General features: G+C 37.7%; 2 protein-coding genes across 6 annotated transcripts in view; one reads left to right on the top strand and one right to left on the bottom strand.

Annotated features, from left to right (window-relative positions):
- itpr1a (inositol 1,4,5-trisphosphate receptor, type 1a) overlaps window positions 1–13,458 on the top strand; it is a 33,661-nt gene extending 20,203 nt beyond the window's left edge. For 2 of the 4 annotated variants that reach the window (XM_082137105.1, XM_082137104.1), the window contains 25 exons: window positions 133–317; window positions 648–796; window positions 981–1,092; window positions 1,672–1,707; window positions 2,382–2,429; window positions 2,678–2,804; window positions 2,887–3,059; window positions 3,637–3,820; window positions 4,028–4,281; window positions 4,526–4,726; window positions 4,822–4,932; window positions 5,275–5,370; window positions 5,528–5,656; window positions 7,267–7,362; window positions 7,468–7,660; window positions 8,934–9,056; window positions 9,165–9,340; window positions 9,488–9,652; window positions 9,846–10,035; window positions 10,231–10,320; window positions 10,552–10,664; window positions 10,746–10,911; window positions 11,017–11,177; window positions 12,528–12,689; window positions 12,875–13,458. In XM_082137105.1, coding sequence (XP_081993231.1) covers window positions 133–317; window positions 648–796; window positions 981–1,092; window positions 1,672–1,707; window positions 2,382–2,429; window positions 2,678–2,804; window positions 2,887–3,059; window positions 3,637–3,820; window positions 4,028–4,281; window positions 4,526–4,726; window positions 4,822–4,932; window positions 5,275–5,370; window positions 5,528–5,656; window positions 7,267–7,362; window positions 7,468–7,660; window positions 8,934–9,056; window positions 9,165–9,340; window positions 9,488–9,652; window positions 9,846–10,035; window positions 10,231–10,320; window positions 10,552–10,664; window positions 10,746–10,911; window positions 11,017–11,177; window positions 12,528–12,689; window positions 12,875–12,961 — 3,527 coding nt within the window. In that variant the 3' untranslated portion in view covers window positions 12,962–13,458. The remainder of the gene's footprint in view (window positions 1–132; window positions 318–647; window positions 797–980; window positions 1,093–1,671; window positions 1,708–2,381; window positions 2,430–2,677; window positions 2,805–2,886; window positions 3,060–3,636; window positions 3,821–4,027; window positions 4,282–4,525; window positions 4,727–4,821; window positions 4,933–5,274; window positions 5,371–5,527; window positions 5,657–7,266; window positions 7,363–7,467; window positions 7,661–8,933; window positions 9,057–9,164; window positions 9,341–9,487; window positions 9,653–9,845; window positions 10,036–10,230; window positions 10,321–10,551; window positions 10,665–10,745; window positions 10,912–11,016; window positions 11,178–12,527; window positions 12,690–12,874) is intronic. The other 2 variants (XM_082137107.1, XM_082137106.1) reach the window with 1 other exon arrangement.
- Window positions 13,459–13,586: 128 nt separating this feature from the next.
- On the bottom strand, window positions 13,587–24,270 carry pfkfb4b (6-phosphofructo-2-kinase/fructose-2,6-biphosphatase 4b). Of its 2 annotated transcripts, none has more exons than XM_082137167.1 (14): window positions 24,073–24,270; window positions 18,106–18,222; window positions 17,923–18,019; window positions 17,738–17,804; window positions 17,187–17,261; window positions 17,015–17,071; window positions 16,754–16,875; window positions 16,422–16,629; window positions 16,184–16,330; window positions 16,002–16,106; window positions 15,786–15,915; window positions 15,642–15,704; window positions 14,892–14,956; window positions 13,587–14,799 (listed from the first exon to the last, which is right to left on the bottom strand). In XM_082137167.1, exons 1-14 carry the CDS (start codon window positions 24,119–24,121, stop codon window positions 14,740–14,742), a joined length of 1,362 nt encoding a protein of 453 aa, XP_081993293.1. In that variant the 5' UTR covers window positions 24,122–24,270; the 3' UTR covers window positions 13,587–14,739. The 2 variants fall into 2 exon arrangements, with proteins under 2 accessions (XP_081993293.1, XP_081993292.1); XM_082137166.1 differs by lacking the exon at window positions 24,073–24,270 and adding an exon at window positions 20,400–20,658.
- Between the last annotated feature and the right edge of the window lie 522 nt (window positions 24,271–24,792).

The following is a 24,792-nucleotide window of genomic DNA, read 5'->3' as shown; positions in this document are numbered from 1 at the left end:
TAGTGGGCCCCAGGCCTCTGGTTAAGAACCACTGTTCTAGAAAGTTGTATGGTGCCGAACTGGTGGCACCAAACATTTTGTGTAATGCATGACTCTGAATGTGCGTGTCTTTTACCATTTTGTATTGTGCAGCCAAAGGCAGAGCCATAGCCATTCCTGTGGATCTGGACTGTCAGGTGAATAATCTGTTCATGAAGTCCAACAACATAGTGCAGAAAACAGCCCTCAGCTGGAGGTTGTCCGTCCGTAATGCTACGCGAAGAGATTCCGTTCTGACCACCTCCCGAGACTACCGCAACATCATTGAAAGACTCCAGGTGAATGAGTGAAATTGCATCTGTTTTCATATATGTTTGCTATGTATTTTATGCTTATTAGAATATTGTGAATATAATCCTTTCTATTGAAATCAGTAGTGAGAAGTGCTATTTGTGTGGAGTTATTGTGTGGAGTTACTAGGTAGACAGTGACGCAGCTCATTAGGTTTCAGAACAGAGCTATAATGTCTGTTTGTCTTGTCAATGATCACCCATGTCTCTCATTTAATTACTATTAAACCTGTATTCAATTGTTTGCCTCAGTGCCTTACTTTGTTAGTGTGTGTGGTGAATGTGTGCTTTTGTGTGTATGCGTGTGTATGTCCTCAGGATATAGTGTCTGCCTTGGAGGAGCGGTTGAGGCCTCTGGTTCAGGCTGAGTTGTCTGTATTGGTGGATGTTCTCCATCGTCCAGAACTGCTGTTCCCAGAGCACACTGAAGCCCACCGCAAGTGTGAGAGTGGAGGCTTCATTTGCAAGTATGATAAGCTCTTGTTGCAATATCTTCAATGTAATACTTTATATAACATAATAAAATACTATATTATTTTTTATAGGTTATCATGCTGATTAATTGTAAAATATATTACTATTTTATTCTATTTTCATCATTGCTTATATGTTTTAATTACATTGGCACACTTTTATCTGCTTTTTGTACAGATTGATAAAACATACCAAGCAACTTCTAGAGGAAAATGAGGAGAGGCTTTGTATCAAAGTCTTGCAGACACTCAGAGAGATGATGACCAAAGACAGAGGATATGGAGAGAAGGTATTTAACTCAGCAAACAGTAATAAAAGGACTAAGAGATGTGTTAAAAAAAAGTTTTTATCTTAAGGTATAATACAGATGTGATAGCAAAACATCTTAAGTGTTGTGAGAGGTTGATGGAATTGTCCTCTACACGTGCCGTTTTCATTTGTAGTGTCTGCATGTGTGATCTTAATCACAAATGCAAGTCCTGCTAGAGCATGTTTACTTAAAGCTGCAGTCTATAACTTTTTTTGTGTTCATAAAAGCAAGTAGATCACAAATCCATTTTTCAAACCGTGTTTGTCTAATCCTGAATCACTACGGTACACCTGTAATAAGTGTTTATATTCAGATTATTTTAGACTGGTACAGATTGTGCCACTGTCGAGTAGCCCAGTACTTCCGCGGGACTCATGCAGTTCTGTTTATTAACCGCTAGAGTGCCAAAAGTTACGGACTGCAGCTTTAAGTTAGAGTTAATGGTCACATCTCCTCTGTTATGTCTTTCTGTTACCACTCATGCCACTAATAGTTACTGGCTTAATTTGAAGAATGTCCACCCTTTCATTAACCCCGTACTTCACTCCTCTTTTTCAGCTACTGGGATTTGATGATGAGATGGATGTCACTGAGGTTGTCCCCTTTTTGTCATTCATCCCATCTTCCCCTTGTTCATTTATCATCTGTGTATCTTCTTTCTTTTTCCGTCCTTTAGAGTATACACATTATTTGTTAGATGTGGTATGGATATTAATCTGTTGTGGTTCAATGTGTCCCCTAAAACCATTTGTTACCAAATAAAAAGTAAGAAAGAAAAGAGTATTTATAAGAAGGGCAAGCCTTTTAATGCGCACGCCCCCCACTCTAACTTCCTTTTTCAATAAGAAATACGAAGAAAATGTTCTTCAAACCATTTTGTGGTGCTTTAAAAGTGCTGCTAATAGTATGATGTAGTAAAATTAGTAATTGTTCTTAAAGATTTACAATAAAAACCTCTTTGTGAGCTTACCTTAATATTTACCAACTATATGGGTAATAACTAAATATTTGGACAGTTTGGATATTAAGTGTTATGTAACAGACATTTTATTCTGACCGTAACATTCTCATCTTGTACTTTTTCCTAATGTAACTCTTAAATCACTTGCATATCATAACAAACTAGGTTACTATGAGCTGACCATATAATTTTGGTCATTATTATAACACACAAGCATGCTGCTAGGATAGATCTTGAGATTGCTGCATGATGATACTCTACTAACTCTGTGTTAGTGTTCTGTTGTCCACTCTGCTCACTCACTCAGGTGGTGGATGTCAGTCTGCCACCCAAACAGCTGGAGGATCGGAGGAGGGTAGGTCACTAACATCACCTAACCCTGCTCTTTAACCACACACCTGTACCTCTCAGCTGCCCCGGTTCAACCCAACTATTCCTTTGATATTAATCCTGTTTATTTGTAAAATAGCTCTTATAATACAAATTGTTCCAAAAAATAGTGTTTTACAGCCATGTAGGGAGCAAGCTAAAACAACAATGGCAAAGAAAAAATTCCCAAAAATAAGATGCACACTGAAACACACACTCTCACTCTCATCACAGGGGGAGGCCCTTCGGCAGCTGCTCGTCAATCGTTACTATGGCTTCAGGAGTGGCGGGCGGAGAGAGAGTCTCACTTCCTTCAGTAACTCTGCCCTGACACCAGTAGGACCAATCAAGAGCCAGTCAGGTGAGTTCATTTTTCATTGTACCTTCTGGGAACGTTTGTGATATAATTGAACATATGTTTTTGTGTGTTTGTATGACTTCAGGGGGTTTGAGCAGGGCTGAGATGTCATTGATGGAAGTGCAGTGCCATCTGGACCGTGAAGGGGCATCTGACCTTGTCATTGATCTGATCATGAATGCTACCAGTGACCGTGTTTTCCACGAAAGCATCCTATTGGCCATCGCACTGTTGGAGGGTGGGAACACCATCATACAGGTCAGATAGGCCTGTCAGTGAAACGATGAAGTGATGTAATCGAATGTTATGGCATTATGTTATTTTATATGTCTAAACTATATAGTTTAAAAGGTTAGTAGGACTTTCTTTTTTAATGTTTTTATTCAGCAAGGATGCATTAAATTGATAAATGACAGAAGATTTCTATTTAAAATAAAAGCTGTTCTTTTGAACTTTCTATTCATCAAAGAACCCTACAAAAATTATCATGGGTTAACTGTTTTCAACATTGATAATAATAAGAAATGTTTCTTGAGCACCAAATCAGCATATTAGAATGATTTCTAAAGGATCATGTGACAGCTCTGCTATCACCTGAATACAAATATATAAAATAGAAAACAATTATTTTAAATCTTAATAATATTTCACAATATTTCTGTTTTTACTGAATTTCTGATCAAATAAATGCAGGCTTGGTGAGCATAAGAGACTTCTTTCAAAAACATAAAAAAATATGGCAGACCCTAAACTTCTGAATTACATTTGAAGTTTTCCATAGAACATAACATATAATATAATGATGGATTTATGTTTGTATTTTATCTCGTTGCAGCATTCCTTCTTCAAACGTTTAACAGACGACAAAAATTCCGAAAAGTTTTTCAGGGTGTTTTATGACAGAATGAAAGCAGCTCAGCTTGAGATAAAAGCCACGGTTACAGTCAACACCAGTGACCTGGGCAACAAGCGGCGTGATGACAACACTCCAGACAAAGAAACCCCACAACGCCCGAGAGGTCTGGGCTGTCAATACTTTGTTATCCAAGTTTATATGCTATCTTTCTTTAAAATAATTGCCACTTAGTTTGATGTTTTGATTATGACGTTCATTGTTTAAATGTCCAAATACATGTTGAAGTATGTTGCTATTAAATCTGATACAGCACTTTATGAGAAGTTCTGTCATGATGATGAGATTCAAAGCCTCTTTTTTTTCTCTCCAGGAAAAGATTCAGGCGTTGTGGTGACTGATGATGCTCGTGAGCAGTTGTTGGAGGCATCTGCTGTGACTAAGAAGGCCTTCAGTTCGTATCGACGAGATGCTGATCCTGAGGAGGTTTATGGCGTTGCTGATGGAGACAAAGGGAGCGGAGATAAAGGAACGGAGCAGGGCGAGATGAGTCCTGTCATTCTCATCATGCAACCAATCCTACGCTTCCTACAGCTGCTGTGTGAGAATCACAATCGAGACCTGCAGGTGTGTGTGTGTTTGTCACATTTACATCTCTTTTTATTGTTCTGACCTGATTAGAGGTCCACTACCAACCTGACCTGGGCCTGAAGGAACTCGGCACACTGTTTTTGGGTTCAAACTTTGACAGTATCAGTATTGTGTTTGGTCAGAGTCTTGTTTATGGACTGTGTGCTTTTTCTTGATATATTGGTTTGGTCCGGTTCTATATATCATATATGTTTAAAACTTTCTCTTTTTTTTTCTGCAGAATTTCCTGCGCTGTCAGAACAATAAGAACAATTATAACCTGGTGTGTGAGACCCTGCAGTTCCTGGACTGTATCTGTGGCAGCACAACAGGAGGCCTGGGGCTGTTAGGACTCTATATCAACCAGCAAAATGTGGCACTCATTAATCAGACTGTAGAGAGCCTCACTGAATACTGTCAAGGGCCCTGCCATGATAACCAGGCATGTACACAAACATTAAAACAATCATAAAATATTATCTTTCCATCACTCATAAACCCATATTGAATGTTTTCTGCCATATGTATTTTTTGCAGAATTGCATCGCCACCCATGAGTCTAATGGCATCGACATCATCATTGCATTGATTCTGAATGATATTAATCCACTAGGCAGAAAGAGAATGGATCTGGTTCTAGAATTAAAGGTACGTCACTTTAATCTTAAACATGGCCGGTTCTAGGCATGGGCAGGGGTGGACTAAGCAAAAAAAATTACATCAAATTATTAACAATGCAATACAAATTGGTCAGGCTTCAAGTCCTATAAAGCAGTTCTTCTCAACCCTTTTTTACTATATAATGAAGACAATATTTGAAGGCCCCCCCAATATATTTTTGGTACTTCTGCTGTTATTATTCATAATTGCTTTTTATTTTAAAGTGGTAAAATATAAAAATAATTATAAATAATTAACTTAAATAACTGAATGTTTTAGGGTTTTATCTTTTTATTACCAATAAATTTACACAATTGTCTTTTTTCTTAGAATAATGCATCTAAGCTACTGCTGGCCATCATGGAGAGCCGTCACGACAGTGAGAACGCAGAAAGAATTCTGTACAACATGAGACCAAAAGAACTAGTGAGTATGTTAGTTATTATGCCAGAATATCCTGCTTCACTCATTGCTTTTACTATATCTTGGAGTCATTCTATAAAGACAGATATTAAACCATAAACATGAACAATATTTGGATACAACACTTGCACAACTCCAGCTGTGTGTGTTCATGTTCAAGGTGGAGGTGATGAAAATGGCCTACCAGCAGGGGGAGACAGAGTTTGAGGATGAGGAACAGGAGAACGGAGAGGACCATGCGGCTTCACCACGCAATGTTGGACACAACATCTATATCCTTGCACATCAGGTACACACACACACACACACACACACACTAGGGATGGGGAAATGAAGCCTCATGAATCACTGAGGCTTTCCCCTGACTGTTCCGGGAAAAGATTCAAAGCTTCGAGAGTGTCGAGAACAGCGCCGAGAGCAGCGCCATCTGGTGCTTATTTAAAATAAAGCAGCCAGAAGCCTGTGTTAGAAGCTCTGGCAGATGAAGCAACCACAACACACTCCATAGTTTCAATGTTATGTGTACAAATAAAAACCTTACATGTTTGTGTTTGATTTGTTCATTAAATAAATTATTTTACCCATTAAAGTGTGACAATTAAAATATAAAATGAGCTTATATGATTCAATAAGATCTAATGTAGGCTCTCTCTCGATATATTTCTCTCTCTCTCTCTCTCTCTCTCTCTCTCTCTCTCTCTCTCCACACACACACACACACACACACACAATGAATAAGGACATTGTCTGATAGGATCATCTGTTATTAAATGTGATTATGACACTTGTTAGTGCTTAATCAACTGTAGGAATGACAGAAAGTTGATAAAGTTTTTAATTATTTTTATATTTTTGGATGTTGCCATTGCTCTAAATACAAACCCTTCACCAAACACCAACACCCCTCTCCCCTAATCCCACCCTAAACCCCAATACCAACACCAAATTACCTAAAATCACCAAAAAGTGCAAAGATTTTACAAAAACAAAAAGACACAACAACAAAAAATAATAGCCTAAGTAGCCAAAAAACAGCACTCTCCTCACAAACCCATCAACCAGACTGAGGCAACAATGACTCGTTAAATACGATCTGGAGTTCGAGCCTTCTGACACCCAAAGCGAAACGCGCACGTGACTGGAGAGAAAGTGAGGCTTCGTTTGTCATCGTTCACGTGACTCTAGTAAACCAATACACACCCCGATACGGGGCTTCACTAGAAATTGTTTCGCTTGTGTGATACGCGCATCGAAGCTTCAGTGTCATATGTAACATCACTAACACACACTCCTGTACATATGAACAAAAATAACTTTTTCCACATCTGCAAGTGTAGGGTATAAGGAGAACATTTGCCAGCCATAAATATTTCTAAATGTGAAACTGTATTTTGCAATATATGGTACATTTTCTACTTTGGCAAAAGATGCAAGTGAAGACTTTCGTATCTTACTTTAATACTTTGAATTACGCATGTCACTTCTATCAGCGAGAGTTAGATTACCATTCCTTTGATTCTTTTTAATCCACAATAAAGTTACTAACTGACAAGCATATTTTTATATGGTACAGTATTTACTATACCAAAGCCAGTTGGAAAGTGTTTGGGCCTTTCATAAGAAAATTTTTATTAGAAAATTGTGATTTTCCTGATCTACATGTGTGCATTTTAAGACATTTGAAGACCAAAAAAACTGGATAACAATATGTTTAAAACCTTGTCAATGGGCAGAAGCATGAATAATTTGTCAAGCTATTATTTCACAACCTTTATAATATACACCTCGAAAAGCCTCAATGGTGGGTACGGCCCTGACCATTATTCTAAATGGCATATCTCTTTATCTAAGAGCACTTCATTAGATCAGTAGTGTGATCTGATTAACCTGCCATTTCAGCTATCACGTCACAATAAGGAGTTGCAAATACTACTTAAACCAGGTGGGGAGGACCAGGCCCTGGAGTATTACACGAAACACACCTCACAGATAGAGGTAAAACACTCAAATGCTTCTAACATAAAATCTTGATATGCATGTTGTTTATTGTTTTTAAATTCTCATCTTTGCATGTGCTCTTTTATGTTTTTATATACACAGATAGTCCGCCAGGATCGCACTATGGAACAGATTGTGTTTCCCGTACCGAATATCTGTTCTTTTCTGACAAATGAATCCAAGCTGCGTGTGTACTATGGTACAGAGAGAGACGAACAGGGCAGTAAAATAAATGACTTCTTCCTGCACGCAGACGACCTCTTCAATGAAATGAGGTGGCAGAAAAAACTAAGAGGTAATAAATGTGTTAGTTTGTTTGCATGGTCATTCTCTGGTGTTTGAAAATGGTTTAATTCAGCCCTCTTCTGTTTTATATAAGTGTTAGATATACATTCACTTTAACCATTCTTATTAGTTGCAAAATTGGTAGCACTTTACAGTAAGGTTTCATTACTTAAAGCTGCAGTCCGTATCTTTTTTTGGGTTAAAAATTATCCAAAATAAATTGAGCAAGTACATAACCAGCCAGTGTTCAAAACGATCTGCTTGCCTTAGCTCGATTCAAAACGGTAAGCTTGTAATAATATTTTTAATTCCAGTGGTACTGGTGGATTTCCGCGGGAAATTCGAGCATGTCTTTGCGTCATTACGTCACATCTGTACACATAAAGATGATGTCCCGGCTAGTAGGCTATGTTGCGTGTGAGGATGTTGGAGGTGGAGATTTATAGCCTTTTCTTACAGCACTAGTAATTAACTTATCAATTTGATGGCGGATCCAGAAAGGTTCAAACGACAATCACCAGTGACGACTGGAGATTCACTTGCTTTCTGGAGAAAAGACTTGCTACAGAAAAAACGGACTGGCAACAGAAAAAAAAGAGACTACAACCGGGCCCATGCGAAAACAAGGATAAATATCGGAAGGGCATTAAATGTAGTCACGCAATGCTGATGTTGTTAACATGAACAATTTGAGAAGAAAGTATAATTTGCACGGTTTGACGTGATATGATAAGCGATGCTTTTTTTCCCCTTAGTTGGTCAGAACAAAAGTGGATGTTACTTACTTGTTCGGATGACATTTTCCGGTGAAAATGATTATGTTGGTCATACTTCCAAAAAGTAGAATCTGTGATTACAAATGACAGTATTAACACCGGCGCGGTGACTGACACCCGCACATTCTCCTCAAAACATTGGAGTCATCCGTGCTGTGCCGTGCCGAGGCACAACCCACGTATAGTTGATAATTCCGCGAATAACTGCAATTGCAGATTTCGAACAGAGATGGCGACAAATAAGAAAAACTACGGACTGCAGATTTAACACGAACTAACATGAGCAATGGGAAAAAGTTGTAATATTAGTGTTTTAATTTATTTTAGTTGTTTGCATTGTCTTTTGATTTTTCAATGTTTTACATTATCTTTATTAATTGTCATTTATGAAAAAAGTTAAAGTTATGCTGTACACTAAGCCATTCTGAGCAAATTGTTGTTTAATTGTACATTAGGAGTTTTTTATATCGTAATTTCTGAATTTCATCCCTTTCATTTTGTTTTTAGCACAGCCAGTTTTGTACTGGTGTAGCCGGAACATGTCTTTCTGGAGTAATGTGTCTTTTAACCTGGCTGTTCTCATTAATCTGTTGGTGGCGTTCTTCTACCCTCTGGATGGAATGAATGAAAGTAAGCTCTCTTCATAGTGTCCTCTTCACGACTCAGCCTTTCTTTCCACAATATCCCTGACCTGTGTTTGAACATTTACACCTTACACGTGGTGTGTGCGTGTTTCAGGTTCACTGGATCCTTCTCTTTCTCTGTTGCTGTGGGTGTGTTTGTTGGGCTCATTGAGTTTTGTGTTGATGTCACCGAGGCCGAACGCAGTGCGAGTCCTGGTCATCTCCACTGTTCTGCAGCTGGGGTTCTCAGTGGGCCTGCAGCATATGCTGACACTCCTGGGAGCTTTTAATGTACGATCACAAACACACATGGGAAGGCTTTATTTTGAGTGCATACAATATACATTAACACACTGTACACACAGATTCTTTAAAAATTCTAATTACAGTCTTACAGTCAGTCTTTATTGACTCTGACCTCATTTGGTGTATGCACAGGTTTGCAATAAGATAGTGTTCATGCTGAGCTTTGTGGGAAACCGTGGGACGTTTACCCGTGGTTACTGGGTGATGGTGATGGATAAAGAGTTCCTGTTTCATCTGTTGTACCTTCTCATCTGCACTCTGGGCCTTTTTGGACACGTCTTCTTTTACAGTCTACTGGTCTGTCTGAAAATCTTATTACATTGTTTAATAAAATAAGGGAACGAATTAATAAATACATAATAATATTGTATTTTTTTAATCATATATATTTTGTTATGTGTTTTTAACAATATAATTATTATATATAAGTAATGTTAATTAATTGTACTTCTGTGTGTGTGTGTGTGTGTGTGTGTGTGTGTGTGTGTAGTTGTTTGACTTGGTGAACAGGGAAGAGACTCTTTTGAACGTAATCAAGAGTGTGACCCGAAACGGCCGCTCTATTGTCCTGACAGCTGTTCTGGGTCTGATCCTGGTCTACCTCTTCTCTATTGTTGGATACATGTTCTTTAAGGATGACTTCATCCTGGAGGTGAACCGCATCCCCAACAGCACACTGGGTAACACACACACACACACACACACACACACACACACACACACACACACACACACACACACACACACACACACACACACACACACACACACACACACACACACACACACACACACACACACACACACACACACACACAGTTCATACTGGTGGCTTTGTAAATCTTTTCTGTTGTATTTGAATGTGTGTGTGCCAGAGGAGGGAGTAAATTTGGCTGCTGGTTTCGTGTCTGAGGGAGTCTGCAATGTAAAAAATGGGTCCTGTCTGCCTGCGGAAGTGGAGGAGGGTGAGCAGTGAAATTCATCCATACTAGGGCTGTCAATTGGTTAAAATGTTTAAATCCTAAAAAATATTATTAATGTATTAAAATTGCTAGCTCTAATCCAGTTATTTTAATCATGTCATCCAATCATTTAAATGTTAACTTATCGCTTTTAGCCAATATTTTATGCATCAGTCATACGCTGGTAGTGAGTGGAAATAGTGCCTTTACATTGTGTGTTTTGTGTGTTTATAGATGATGTAGAGCGAGCGTGTGATTCTCTGTGGATGTGTATGATCACTGTACTGAGTCACGGTCTCAGGAGTGGTGGTGGAGTTGGAGATGTTCTGCGCAAGCCATCCAAAGAGGTACGCACAAAAAAATATTTACAGTTATAGTTCATTTTTCCTAATAACAACTTCAATCGAAACCTGTGTGTGTGCTTCCAGGAGCATCTGTTCGCTGCACGTGTCGTGTATGATCTTCTGTTCTTCTTCCTGGTGATCATCATTGTGTTGAATCTCATCTTTGGTGTCATCATTGACACGTTTGCTGACCTGAGAAGTGAGAAGCAGAGAAAAGAAGAGATCCTCAAGACCACATGTTTCATCTGCGGTGAGATTAGTTGTACAACAATCAGTTGTACTTAAACATACAGTATATGTGCCTTTACATGTGATTGGGAATTTATTTCTGGGTCATTTTCTTGTCCACCCACAGGTCTGGAGAGAGATAAGTTTGATAATAAAACGGTGACGTTTGAGGAGCACATAAAGGAAGAGCACAACCTGTGGCATTACCTGTTCTTCATTGTGCTGGTGCGGGTCAAGGACTCCACTGAATACACAGGCCCTGAGAGCTACGTTGCTCAGATGATCAAGGTGAGAGCATCCATGAGCATCCAAATTATCATGAGGCTTTTACGAGAAAACATTTAGATATTTTTGTGTGCGATCTGATACTAATCAAGCTGAAGTTCATTGCCCTTAGCAGGTCAGTAGTGTTTTTTTCTCCAGTTTGCAGATGGTATAAAAAAAAAACAGCATATGATTGTCAAGAACACATACACGTCATATTTCACCTCAAAATCAAGACCCAAAGAAAAAAATATATGTACATAGTTCAGTCATGAAACTCTTCCGAGCAGCTGATTGGTTCTCTTAAAGCTTACCGCTTTGGCTAATGGAACTGTTTGTTTTGTCTACATAACCTATTTATTTCCATCCCAAACCAACTCCATGGGAATTTTCCTAGCCCTCCACCTTCCCCAGCACCACCCGCCTAGATCTGCTAGGCAGTTCTCCCTACTCTCATTGCAGCAGCTTGCATTCTATTCACAATATTTACGTGCATGTTTCAGCTGTAGCCTTCACTCATTCAGCAGCAGTGTAGCAGATCTAGTCTGCCAAGACTATGTATTTTCCATTCTTATCAATAAATGGTCATGATTGAAATATATGTCGGCACCAATGGCCTCGTGGTCAGTGCGCCGACATGTAGCGCCTTTGCGCTCGGGCGGCCCGAGTTCGAGTCCCAGCTCGTGGACCTTTCCCGATCCCATCCCCCGTCTCTCTCCCACCTCGTTTCCTGTCATCTCTCTACTGTCCTGTCACAATAAAAGGAAAATCACCAAAAAAACAATATACAATTTTTTTTTTATTGAAATATATATAAATGTGTATATATATTTAGAACCATGACATTGAAGCACATACCCGAATAGTTATGTGCATAACCTACTGTAATGTGAAAAGTGTATATTATTATTAGTAGTAGTAGTAGATTTATATATCATCATGGTAGTACTGGTGTTTGTTGTATGAATTTATTTTTACGCAGATTAGAATTACAAAATCATTATATCTGAGCAGTCTGATTTTTATTATGCTTTTTACATTGATGAGAATCATCATGAATAACAACTTAAAATTACTACAAAAATACTGCATTAATATAATGAAGATAATATTTATTTTCACATTACAGAAATGGGGGAAGGAAGATGAAGCAAGTGTATAGGACCATCAAAAAAAGTTATATATATTTCAAATATAAATATAATTTTACATTCGAATGTGTGTATAATTGTAGTAATTATGTATAATTATAGTTACTTTTAAGAATATATTAACTAGAGAGAGAGAGAGAGAAATTAAACCGCCAAGGCAGCTAAATAAAACCATAAATCGTTTAATGTTTATCGGTGCATGATCTCTTTAACCCCCATTCAGGAACACAATTTGGACTGGTTTCCTCGAATGAGGGCCATGTCTCTGGTCAGCAGTGATGGAGAGGGTGAACAGAATGAACTACGCAGTCTGCAGGAGAAACTAGAGTCCACAATGAGGTTGGTCTCCAACCTGACCAATCAGCTCACAGAGCTCAAAGAGCAGGTGAGTGTGCGACTTGTTTAATAAAGGTGTGCGAGTACACACTATAAATTCTTAGAACGTTTTTTTTTATAAAACAAAAAGCCTGTACTACACCTAAATTACAGAAGCTGTCAACTTGTGGTGTGAGGTGTGTATATCTAACTTAATATTTTTGTTTTAACTCATCCTTGTGTGTCAATCTTCAGATGACCGAGCAGAGGAAACACAAGCAACGGATTGGTCTGCTGGGAAACCCCGCCCACCTCAATATCAACCCACAGCAGCCGGCATGAGAGGCGGGGCCTGAGGTCTGACTGACATAATGGAAGCACCAGTCAAGCATATATATGCGGTGTCGCAGCCTTAAAAGCATGTTATATTGTCTTAGTATGGACTCTAACATGTTCATGAAGTCATACTTGGATCTGTACAATCAAAGGACTTGAATTGTGATATTTTGGCCCTCATTGCTGTACGAGGTGGTATATTAATATTTTAAGCACTGACATGATCACAAGAATCTTTGCACTGTGTATAAGTATAGTATTATAGGATGCTTTCACAGAGTGGTTCTCAGAATTATGTCCCTCTGGTTTTCTTCGCACCTTTTTATCAAAATGGATTCAGTTTGAGATTAATATAATGTGTGAAATGTTTGTATATTTTTCCCTGTATATTTATTTTGATGTTTTGATATTTCTCTCTTTTAGAATTTCTATTACTGTGATTGATTGACATCCATATGGAATGTTTAAAAAACACCTACATTGATTAAAATCTTTTTAGACAAGTTTCTAGTAAGTAACATGTAACAATGATTGAGACTAAATTGGCTTTAAAAGTTGGGTTCACTTTATAGGAACATGTCTGCTATGAAGATGCAAAAATAAGTAAATTCAGCAGAACTTGGAGACAATATTACATGAAAGAATGATTTAATGAGAAAATGTGACATTGTGCATCAAATTTGAGAACCATGAGCTTCAAGCACATTAGCATATTCAGCCCTACTGGTCACAGCGACCCACAGGACAGAATAAATCACAGATTCACAGAGCTCTTCACATTTGGTTCTCAGATGTGCTCTTCAAATAATAGATGAAGAAAAAAATCTCCTGGTAATAAGCATGACAATAATTGAGATGAACACATTTCAATCACTTTATCTCCTTAAACACTAGACTGTAGAGTAAAAAAAATTAAATAAAAATGTAAGCACAAATCAATTTCAAATATATAGTTGAGATTAAGAACTCGTTTTTTTTGTCCAAAAATAGTTAAAGAAAATTATAAGTATGCTTAATGTGCAAAAAAAAAAAAACTATTGTAACAAGACTTTAAAAATGTAAACATTATATTTTGCTTTTGCAGGAAATGTAACAGAGGTAATATATTTGAAAATTTCTTGCAACATTTTGAGCATTTTTAAAACGCTCATGTCACAAGTCTGATAGGAACTGCAACATCCCAGTGGTTTCAACACTGTACAAAGTAATGTTCTTGTGCGCTGACAAATCTGCAGTCATTTTTTTTAAACCAAGTTAGTATTCTATTTTTATGAATGGTATTTAGTGTTAAATGAAAGCCAAATCACTTGATTTAAACTCCAGTGTGTGAATGACTGAGATGTAAAGTATTGCTTAAAGAAATGTGAAGCCAGAAAGCAAATCAAAAAACAAAAACATTAAACAGTCATTATGTGGACACACACACACACACACACACACACACACACACACCGATCATTTAGTCCCACATACACAAAAAAACGTTAATGATTCTAGCAAAAATCTTAAGTAGAAATGTATAGAAACAATACCTACATGTGTGAACACACACTCACACCCCAACACTAGGGTTATTAAATCAATAACTGGATTCCAGTCACCTGTGTGGCAATTGAGAAGAGAGAAAATACAAATCTAAGTCCTAAAGTTGCTCATCTTCAGGACTCAAAACTGACTTTCTGCCCAATGTTTTCAAACACAAAGAAACCAATAAGAGGAGTCACATAAAAAGGATGGAAGAGCATGATGGAGTGTTGCTGATGAACAGGATGTGATGTCATAGGTCAATAGTGGGCCGGAACAGTGAGAAGAGCCTCTTCTGCCAGACGGGAGATGTCCACATTCTGTCACCGTCAAAGAATGGATTTTTAATTTATGTTCAAAAACTGACAGAATTCATATTTATACATGTAAAATGACTGTCTGGTTTTCTTACCTCAGGTTTGTCTCTGTGAGTGTTCACTGCTTCTACATTAAGATAGATTGACTCCACTTTACAGCCTAGTGCAGGAGAGAATCTAGGTTACATTAAAGTACATTTCAAGAGGTCACGTTTCCAGGTAATTAAATGAACTCTTCAACAAATAAGACACCAGGGAGAAATGCTCCCTCAAGGATTCTGCAAATTTCTCAATGCGTCTTTGAACTGGTTTCATAAATCACTGCCGTAAAATCCTCTCTAAAACTACTTACGGTCGGCTCTCCACGTTCTGTTCTTAGTGTTAAACTACTCAATAGTTTTTGCTGTCAGTGCTGTTGTTTCACACAGAACACCTCATCACCTCTCATGGAGAGTCAAGGTCGTACAGTAAGCACATTCTTTTTTTTAACTTAATTTTGGACTCGCATAAATCTATTATACTGATTCAGAAGAATAGAAAATAATGTCTGAAAAGATTTCTTGTTAAGGTTTATATTTTGTGTGCCCAGTATGGAACATTAATGTCCTTTGTCAGAACATGCCTGTTTTATACTTGTGCTACAATTGTGTGGCCTGTGCTATGTTCAAAAAAAGTTAACGTGAAGTCCTTTAATAATGAATCATTAATTTGTCGCAATGTGCATGGCTACGTACATATGAGATATTGAGATCATAACCAATCTCAAATTTCATTTTTGGGTGAAGATACAAGAATATGCTGTTCACATGCACAGTAAATGTCTATGTGTGAGATGAGTTTCTCACCATAAGCTACAGGAGTAAGCTTCAGGACTGTGTGTAGAGGACATTTCAAATACGGAAGCTCTTCTGGAAGGCAAATAAAAAGGTTTAAGATCATAACAATATGAACATATTTCATTGACCACGATCATGTTCCCATCTACACACCTGCACTCTTGTCCAAGAAGTAGGCAAGTAGACAACGCATAACAGCCTGATGACAAATAACCAAAACATTCTCCTGACGTTCAAGCTCCATAATGACGGGCTCCAACCTCTGGACCAGATCCTCATAAGACTGTATAGAGAGAGAGAATGTTACATTTTGTCAGATTTAATCAGGATTTTTTTCAAATTGATAGTAAATCTAGATTTTCAACACACCTCTCCTTTAGGGTAGCGGTACCGATATTTGTCCTGGTCTCTGAGGGCGAACTCCAGAGGAAAATGTTCCTGGATCTCCTCATACATCATCTCCTCACACACGCCCTGCACACACGCTGAAAGTCACTGACTTGGTACTTTTAAATGCGATTACAAAGAGAAAATCATCGTATAACACTTACAGCATCAATCTCATTGAGCGCTTTCCATTGTTCATACGGTACTCCTAACGATTCAGCGGTCTGAATGGTCCGCTTCATCTGACTCGTCCACACCTTGAGATCCTTTATATTCTGATCCTGAATAAACCTTCCTAAACCCTGAGCAAACTGAGACATACGAGAAACAGAAAGAGAGATGATGAATCCAAATGACCGATCTAGCAGACATTCTCTCACAGACACATATACCATAACGCACCTCTTTACCACGGGGCGACAGGCCTGAATCCCCCCCGATACGACCTCTGACGTTAAGGTCACTCTCTCCATGGCGACAGAGGTAGATGGAGCGTGGTGTGATGTGGATGTTCATCAGATAATAAACGATTCTGCTCTGAATGTGGTCGAGCACGCGGTTCACCAAATACCGCTGACCCACGTCCATTATCTTAATGTATGACAACTCTCTGTAAGAAAACACACAACATTTAAGAAACAGAACACAAACTGCATATATAATATGATGCTGTATTTACTCTCGGGTGGAACACGTTCTCAGAAAGAGGGAACCAATGAAATTGGATTTCTGACCTGTCTAGGTTTTCATCCAGTGGCTGGTAACTGGTTTCATAGCATTTGATCCTCTTCATAAAGTCCTGGATGGCTTCTTCAGTGTTACGGTCAGTGTAGTCAGGACTTCCCAACTTCACCTGCTGTTCTCCAACACACAAAAAGAAGAGAAATTAATGCTGGGATAATTAGATTTAAAAAAATCTTTCAATCACTGATTAAAATCACTGGAATATTACAACTTTGAATGAATAATTTGTCAGTATTTAATCACTGCCTTACCACAATGTTCTCTGCAATTACTTTGGGGTCTTCACACAAAGACTCAACAAAAAACACCTAAGGAAAAAACAGACACTTGAAGATAAAAACTAGCGAGTAAAACAGTGGGGAAAAAAACAAATAATGCCAAAGGTTTATGAATTTCACACGACTGCGCAACATGGTGTTTTACCTTATAGCCATTTTGTTCAGCAAATCTGATGATGGTGGTCCTCCGTTCTCTGGTTGTGTTCGTAGCATCAAACACCTGAAAAATCAGCACACTTATAAATACGATTTTTTTTGTTCTTAAAAAAAAAAAAAAAAAAAAATTATCTTATGCTCACCAAGGCTGCATTTATTTGATCAAAAACCATAATATCATAATACTTTGAAATAGTATTGCATTTCAAAATAACTGTTTTCTATCTATATTTTAGGAGGTAATTTATTCCTGTGATGGAAAAGCTGAATTTTCAGCATCATTACTACAGTATTCAGTGTCACGCAATCCTTCAGAAATCATACTAATTTGCTAATCAAGTAACATTTCTGATTATTATCAATGTTGTGATACAGTTTATTTGATAAATAGAAACAGCTCAAAACAGCATTTATTTGAAATAGAAATCTTAACATTATAAATCTTTTATGGTTGCTTTTGATCAAACTGAATGTGTCCTTGCTAAATAAATGTATTAATTTCTTTCAAAATAATAATAATAATAATAATAATCTACTCACAGCAACCTGGCCGCCCTCAACACTGAGGTATTGTCTGACATCATTGAGCGCTGTCGAAGCACACTGCCTGAAAACCAAAAATTTATATTTTTTAAATCATATGACAACACAAAATGCACAACAACAGCAAAAATATAAAAACAAGCGTCCACAAACAAAACATACTAAAACATGCTGAATCTTACTTTCTTATCTTCAGCCCTTCCTCATTATCAGGACGAAAGAATTCAAAGCTCTTGTAGATTTTCACACATTCCCTCCTATACTGTCCCACATTGAATTCTGCAATAAAATACACAGATTTATTGGCTGTAAACTTAATGTTTAATTGTTCATAAGTATGTGAGCATTGTGCATCATTACCGTACCTTTTGTTGGTACACCAATCCAGTTGAGGTAGCGTGTGAGTTTTTTAGAGATGTAGGTTTTTCCTCTCGCTGGCAAGCCCACCGTCACAATGAGAGTAGGACAGTTGGTCATGCATACTGCCAAGAGACAGAGAAAGAGAACAAAAATACATCTGTAAATATCAACTGTTCTGTGTACAGTAGAAAGGAGAGTGAATTCTGTCTTTGCTTCATTTTCAGTTAGTATAAAAAAATCTGACAGAGCTAACCATACATACAGAGTCTATTGTTGGTCAGGGTAACAGACGTAAAGCGTCTCTGCAGCTTCTGAAATAATTTTTTATTTGTTTATGTTTTGATGTTCATAAATCTATTCGGATTATTGTGAAATAGTCTTTGGAAACATTGGTTTCATTGCCTTTATATTTTTTACCTTGACCAAACCAACCAAAATATTGACATGCAAAATTATTTCTGCAGAATTATATCAATTTATGGCCGGGACTAAATCTTTTGATTTATATACAATGTAACCAAATTCTACCTCTTTTTTTTTTATACATTTGCTTCAACCCTTCTGATACTTATTTGACTTATATTTTATTTCCTGTACTTAAATTCTCTAAAACTCATCACTAATGGTAATCAAGCTCTTCTCAATATCTGCTGATTTCTCCTGAACCCTCAAAAACTGAGAGATCATGTGCACTGTGTATTTTATTTTCTGCTGACTAGTTAAATAGGAAACATACTGAGACTGTTCAGCATCAGATTGTGCTGCATGGACAGCTTATTCAACCAGGTTCATGGAGTTCAAAACAAATCTGCTAGATGAAAATCAGCATATAATTAAGTAAAACCATACAAGTGAAAACCCTCTTTATGTGCAGCCTTCGCTCAGCAAACCTGCTCTTTAAAAGGCTATAAACTTCCTCTTAAAATCCTTTATGGCAACAGCTTTGGTTCGACAGTGATCTGGGGGAAGAAAAAAAACCTCAACTGCTGCACGGTTACTTTTTGCCCATTTAAACGCAACAGGCCCCAAGGAATTTAAAGGACATCCCTAAAGTCAGACCACAATCCTGATTTCCCACCCACAGACACACTGGGCAAGACAGCAGGAGACGAGAAAACACAATTTCCACTATGAAAAGCCACAAATTGCTGAGATTGCTTTGATTAGAGACCAAGAGGTGTATAATCTTAAATATTACAAAATATACAATTGTATCCCAGTAGCCAAGAAAACTACAAGACTGTAAAGAATTGGTATTCTGTTTATCAAAAATGACAAACACTAGGTCACATTATCTCATGATGTTTATCATGAGCTGATCATCTGAGACCAGCTGCTGTTCCGTGTTCACACGCTGCACACATGGGCCGCGAATGTTGATGCGCCATTGACCAATCAGAGACAGTCTACAGTCAGGGTTCAGCCAATAGAACACCAGCAACGCAAAACAATGCACGCAGCCATTGTACCGGTACGGTGCTGAAAACATGCCCGCGTTGTGTTTGTTTCTCACACAGTATACAGTACAGGATATTCAGATGACATGCTCATGATGCCGAGTTGATACTGATATATGAAGTAAATAAGCAAATAGAGGGAGGGGCTGCGGAGCTGATAGTGATACAGCACTTTAGACTTGTGATGCTTTGGACACATGTTATTCTCAAACACTCAGGGTTTACTCATACCAGACACACGGGAGGAAAAACTGTAGCTAAATATAGAACTTAGACTGGAGCTTCAATGTAACTTACTGTACTTGATCTAACCGGCAGATTTCGGTGCATCCTGACTGCATAATTCCCGACTTATTATGCTGCGCCTACTTTAAGGTTTCACTGGGTTTACTTGCAGGTGCTTCATCTTTAAATGCAAGGCTGCAAAGTGCAATTGGAATAGTATTCGAAGAAATTACCTGATAATTAAATCAATTAGATAACAAACAAGCACGTCACATTGCGAGAATTTTGATAAATACAGAACATGCACAATTACTTCCGCACCGGGAGCATTTTATTACTCAACTCAAGATGGTAACTTTAACATATTCCCACATATTTCCTCCAAACCTAAAAGATACATCACATGAGCCCTGGGTAACTTATTTAAATCAAACGTAAAATGTAACAGATGCGCGTATAAGCATGCAAGTATCATTAATTAAGCGGGAATTTGTCAAATAAATAAATAAAAATAAGGCGTTTGGGACAATTGCATATAAAGCAAACATATATACATAACCACATTGTCTCTGATCATTTAGTCGTGAAAAGCTGGTATTTGACGAAAGCTAACATACCTCTCTTTTGAGAAATGTGTTTTTCCGGCAGCCCGTTCTTGCATGGCATCCATATTTTCCGCAGTGGGTTTTGTGTAAGCTCTCTGGGAATCGCCATGATAACATCTTCGTTTGAACTCATCCTGGCTGTGTTATCATGACCCGGTTCTTCAGAGTTCTACCACTGATCTCTGTTACTGAGCGAACTGACTGAGGCTGAGCTGCTCACGGTGGGCACTGGGCTGTGTAGCATGTCATATCGGCTGAGCGTTATCGATGACAGACTTTACCGTAATACCAACAAAAAACGCGCAACTGCTACAAAAAAGTTTCGTAATCAGGCAGACTAGGTGCATAAACACAGCCACTACTTTTGAGTTAAAATGAGATCAATATACTTTTTTATCTGATTTTAGAAAAAGTATAACCAGTTAAACAAATTAGATGAATAACTTGTAAGACTATACGTATTTCATGATACTGGCCAATAATATATGAATAAAACTGATTATTTTAAGTTGAATACTCAATCTTTTGTTATGAGAACGAAAAAGTCCCCTGACAATTTAACATGATGACTAACATGATTTTTATTTTCGCTGAATAGTGTTCATTGCACGCAAAAATATTTTATAATATTAAATATTTTAAACTCGTTTATAAGAGTCATTGGTTACTATTAGTAGCCTACTGGGTTAGAGGCTACACACATGCGCTGAAAATTACACAATTTACAGTACAAATATCACAATGTATCTCGTGTGTTGAAATCTACCGTAAAACTACTCAATGATGTGGCCAAACAAAAAACTGATCAGGAAGGCAAACAAGAAGTAAGTCAAGTGATCGCAGAAGTTTGGAGGAAAAAAGCTCATGCTGTTCACATGAATTGCACATGGGTCGTGAATGATGATGTGTCTTTGTCCAATCAAAGCCCCTCGACAGAAATGAGTCGACCAATAGAATATCAAAAACACTGCACGAGGAGGTGTGCGGCGTGAGGGGCGCAGTATGCCAAATATCTACAAGACTTGAACATTCTGTTCTTTTTCGCCACCAAACACGTAAATAATATTACTAAGAACTTTGCCCTATAAATATATACGCAGAAAGTAAAGGTCCATCATTGGAAGCAAACATATCATGTTTTGTATGGTCTTCCCTGCTGAAAAAAACAACAAAAACAACAACAGCTAGAGTCAGCCTAAGCTGGTTAGCTGGTGTTTCAGCCTGGTCATAGCTGGTTTTAGAGGGGAATAAGAAAAAGAGCACCTTCCTCTCTTTAAAAGCTTTTTTTGTGCATAGTTTTGAGAAAAGGTGTAGTATATCGAGTACGGAAACTAATTTTAGACCATCATAAGCAATATTTCTGGCTGTACATAAACTATATCAGTTTATATAGGTTTACTAAAAATAATCATACATATAGGCCTATACATACTGTAATATTAGCTAATATGCATAAGAATTTATAATACAATAAAATTAGCTAATGTAGTTACACTTCAGTCAAAGTCAAACTTCAAATAATAGCCTAGTAAGTCATCAAAATAACGTAACAACACAAATCAAAGTATTTTTAGTGACCAAAAAAGTGAAACAAATATCTTATTTTAGCCAGCCATTCAACCAGCTTAAATAGCTTTTTAAACATTTCCATGTGTGCTGGTCATTTGTTGGCTGCTTTTCCTTTATTATCCAGTCCAACTCATCCATTAAAAAATTCTTTCAACCATTTTAGAATAAGCCTGTACATCAAAAGGTCAGATGTGTCTAAACTTAGACTAGTAGTGTATTTATTGTTAGTGTGTTTTGCAGGTGCTGCAGAGGGATATCCTGCGGATGGGATATAGCCTACTCAACAGAAAATAGTTTAACAAAACAGCAGGATAATAGGGCCATCTTGTGGTTGAATGATGAATCACACTTGTGTAAAAGATGTAGGCCAATGTCGTTAAAGTGAATTCAAGATTTTTCTAAAATATATACAGGCTATAATTTGTCTTAATTATTCTTTTTTTTTAAAAACATCCACAGTTATTTTTTTAACTAGATGGCAAAGAGATGATGAAGAAAGAAAGGGAGGGGAAGAAAGGTGAGTGTCCAGTCAGCGGGTCAAGAGGACTAATCTCCTTAGTGGACAGCAGCGAGCTGCTCAGGTACTCAGACACTTATATATTTTCCACCTGAGATCTGTGTGAGGTTATCAAAGACTATTTTTTAGAATAAGGCATTAGGTCCACAGAAAGATGAAAAAGATAAAGAAATATAGTTTGTAAAATAATATTTAGATTATTATAGAATAATGATGTGTATAAAAGGTTTTTACGCAGCCAGTGTACAGCACAATTTCACCATCCAGACAGTTTTTGAAAAAAAAATACATCACTATCAAATTCTCTAGTTTGAGAAAATGTTGTTTCTTTAAAATTCCCGCAATCCCCGCCTGTTAATTGTGAGTTTATTAAACGAGCATGGTGCATGTTTTTCAAAAATAGCCTTTCCCTTTCCCTTTCCTCTAGATGTCAACCGCCCACATAGCAGCCTGTGACATCAGAGGCAGAGCAGAGCCTTTTAAACTCAGAAACAGATGAGAGTATTCTGTGTATGGGAGTGGGCTGAAACTGCATTAGGTATGTATGCAGTGATTCAGCAGATTTTGCACATATAACATACAGATTCAATAGACATGGGAAAAAGACACGTACACAAAAGCAGACACAAAACCCGAGTTAGACCTGAATCCTTAAATGGGATTGGAGGAATAGAGCTGAACTTTCACACAGATAACCAGAAAGGGAGAGGGAGCAAGACAGAGATGGAGAGTGTGCCACACATGAGCAAGAAATAAACAACATAAGGAGGAGGAAAATGGGAAAGCACAGAAGGAGGAACAACTCTCTGTGGATATAGAGCACAAGAAAAGTATAGAAGTAAAAAGAGAGCAGATAGGAGGAAGTACATATCTCAGGAAAGAAAAGATAAACAAACAAAAAAAAAAGAGATAAATTATCACATGGGTCACAGACCACAGTAAGATTTATTGGCTCTACACAAAGGCCTGAAATATTTTGATATTGTTGCCAGGGTGTGTTACCATAGTAATCCACCCACCAATAGGACTGCTGACACACCTTAATCAGATCTGCTCTGAAAACCCCTGTCCAGCACAAACCAGCACACTAAAATACATTATACTGGACAGTACAATTGCACAGTACAAATACATATCTGTATCATGGTTATTTTTGGGTGATAGTGCAGTTGCAATTCTGACAAAGCTGGAGGCACATACCATGCATTTTGATCTAAGAACGCACACACACACACACACACACACACACACACACACACACACACAATTCTCCTCATTCTAACATACTCTGACCGATTTGTCTTGCATACTCATGCCAGCTTAGTAACACTCAGAGTGTGTGCTTTTCATAATTACAAATTCTTATTTAACCCATGCTGCTAAATATACAAAATCTTATAAAACACAAGTAATAAATGTGTAGATCATCCAATAATTTTTGCTTTCTAAGGTTATTATAAAGTTTGTTTACTGACCATTAGAAGTCTTCCCCCATGCATTATTTACAACAAATCAAAGTGAATAGATAGATAGATAGATAGATAGATCTGACACAACTGACCCGCGCACACGATTGCTGTATGGAAGATACCGTATTACCTGTCCCGTCGCGGTCTTGTCCGTCTCGAATGCGGCTAGAATTCCTCATCGTCCAGGTTATAATAAAGAACAGCGGGCGGCTAACGTCTTCAGGCACGGGCTTTTGTGGAAGAGCTTGTGGTTGTCCCCGTTGGTTCGCAGAAACATTGCTTTAGAAGCGCACCGGTACAGGATTTGTGTGCGCGTTTATAACAGACGCGCGTCTATAAACAGCCACATGGGAGTCCCAGACTTCAGAGAAACAGATTGAGGGCAGAGTAACGCCTATAACGCTCACACTCATTATGTAATTTCAGATGAGTTGCTTTACAATAGATTAATTAAAATGTGCTGTAGATAATGAAATTCAGTGCAAAATGTTTCTCTCTCTACGCCTATTCTAATCCACTTACAGAAACTGAACTGTACACTGTTCATCTTTTAAATTCATTAGCTGTAATGCACACTTCCATTGAGTCAACTTCAAGAACCCAAGGGCAAAATGTGATGATAATGCTGCCATTTATCAATCAGTGAGGGAAGAAATCTCAAAGCTGATAATTTATCAGTCACTATCACACAGAACATTATACATTTTGTGCTGTCATTGTCTAATGCTGTCATCATTGCTCTAACAAAACACTTTATTCATTCTACGTAAATGAAGAAAAGTCACTGATAAATATTTAAAAAGTATTTGGATAGTTAAGCTACACCTAAAAATGTATGAATGCCATACAC

The sequence above is a fragment of the Leuciscus leuciscus genome (genome assembly GCF_965113295.1).
Source record: "Leuciscus leuciscus genome assembly, chromosome: 14".
Classification (NCBI taxonomy): domain Eukaryota; kingdom Metazoa; phylum Chordata; class Actinopteri; order Cypriniformes; family Leuciscidae; genus Leuciscus; species Leuciscus leuciscus.
The sequence above is the reverse complement of the archived record's forward strand: the minus strand, read 5'-3'. Positions and strand labels throughout refer to the sequence as shown.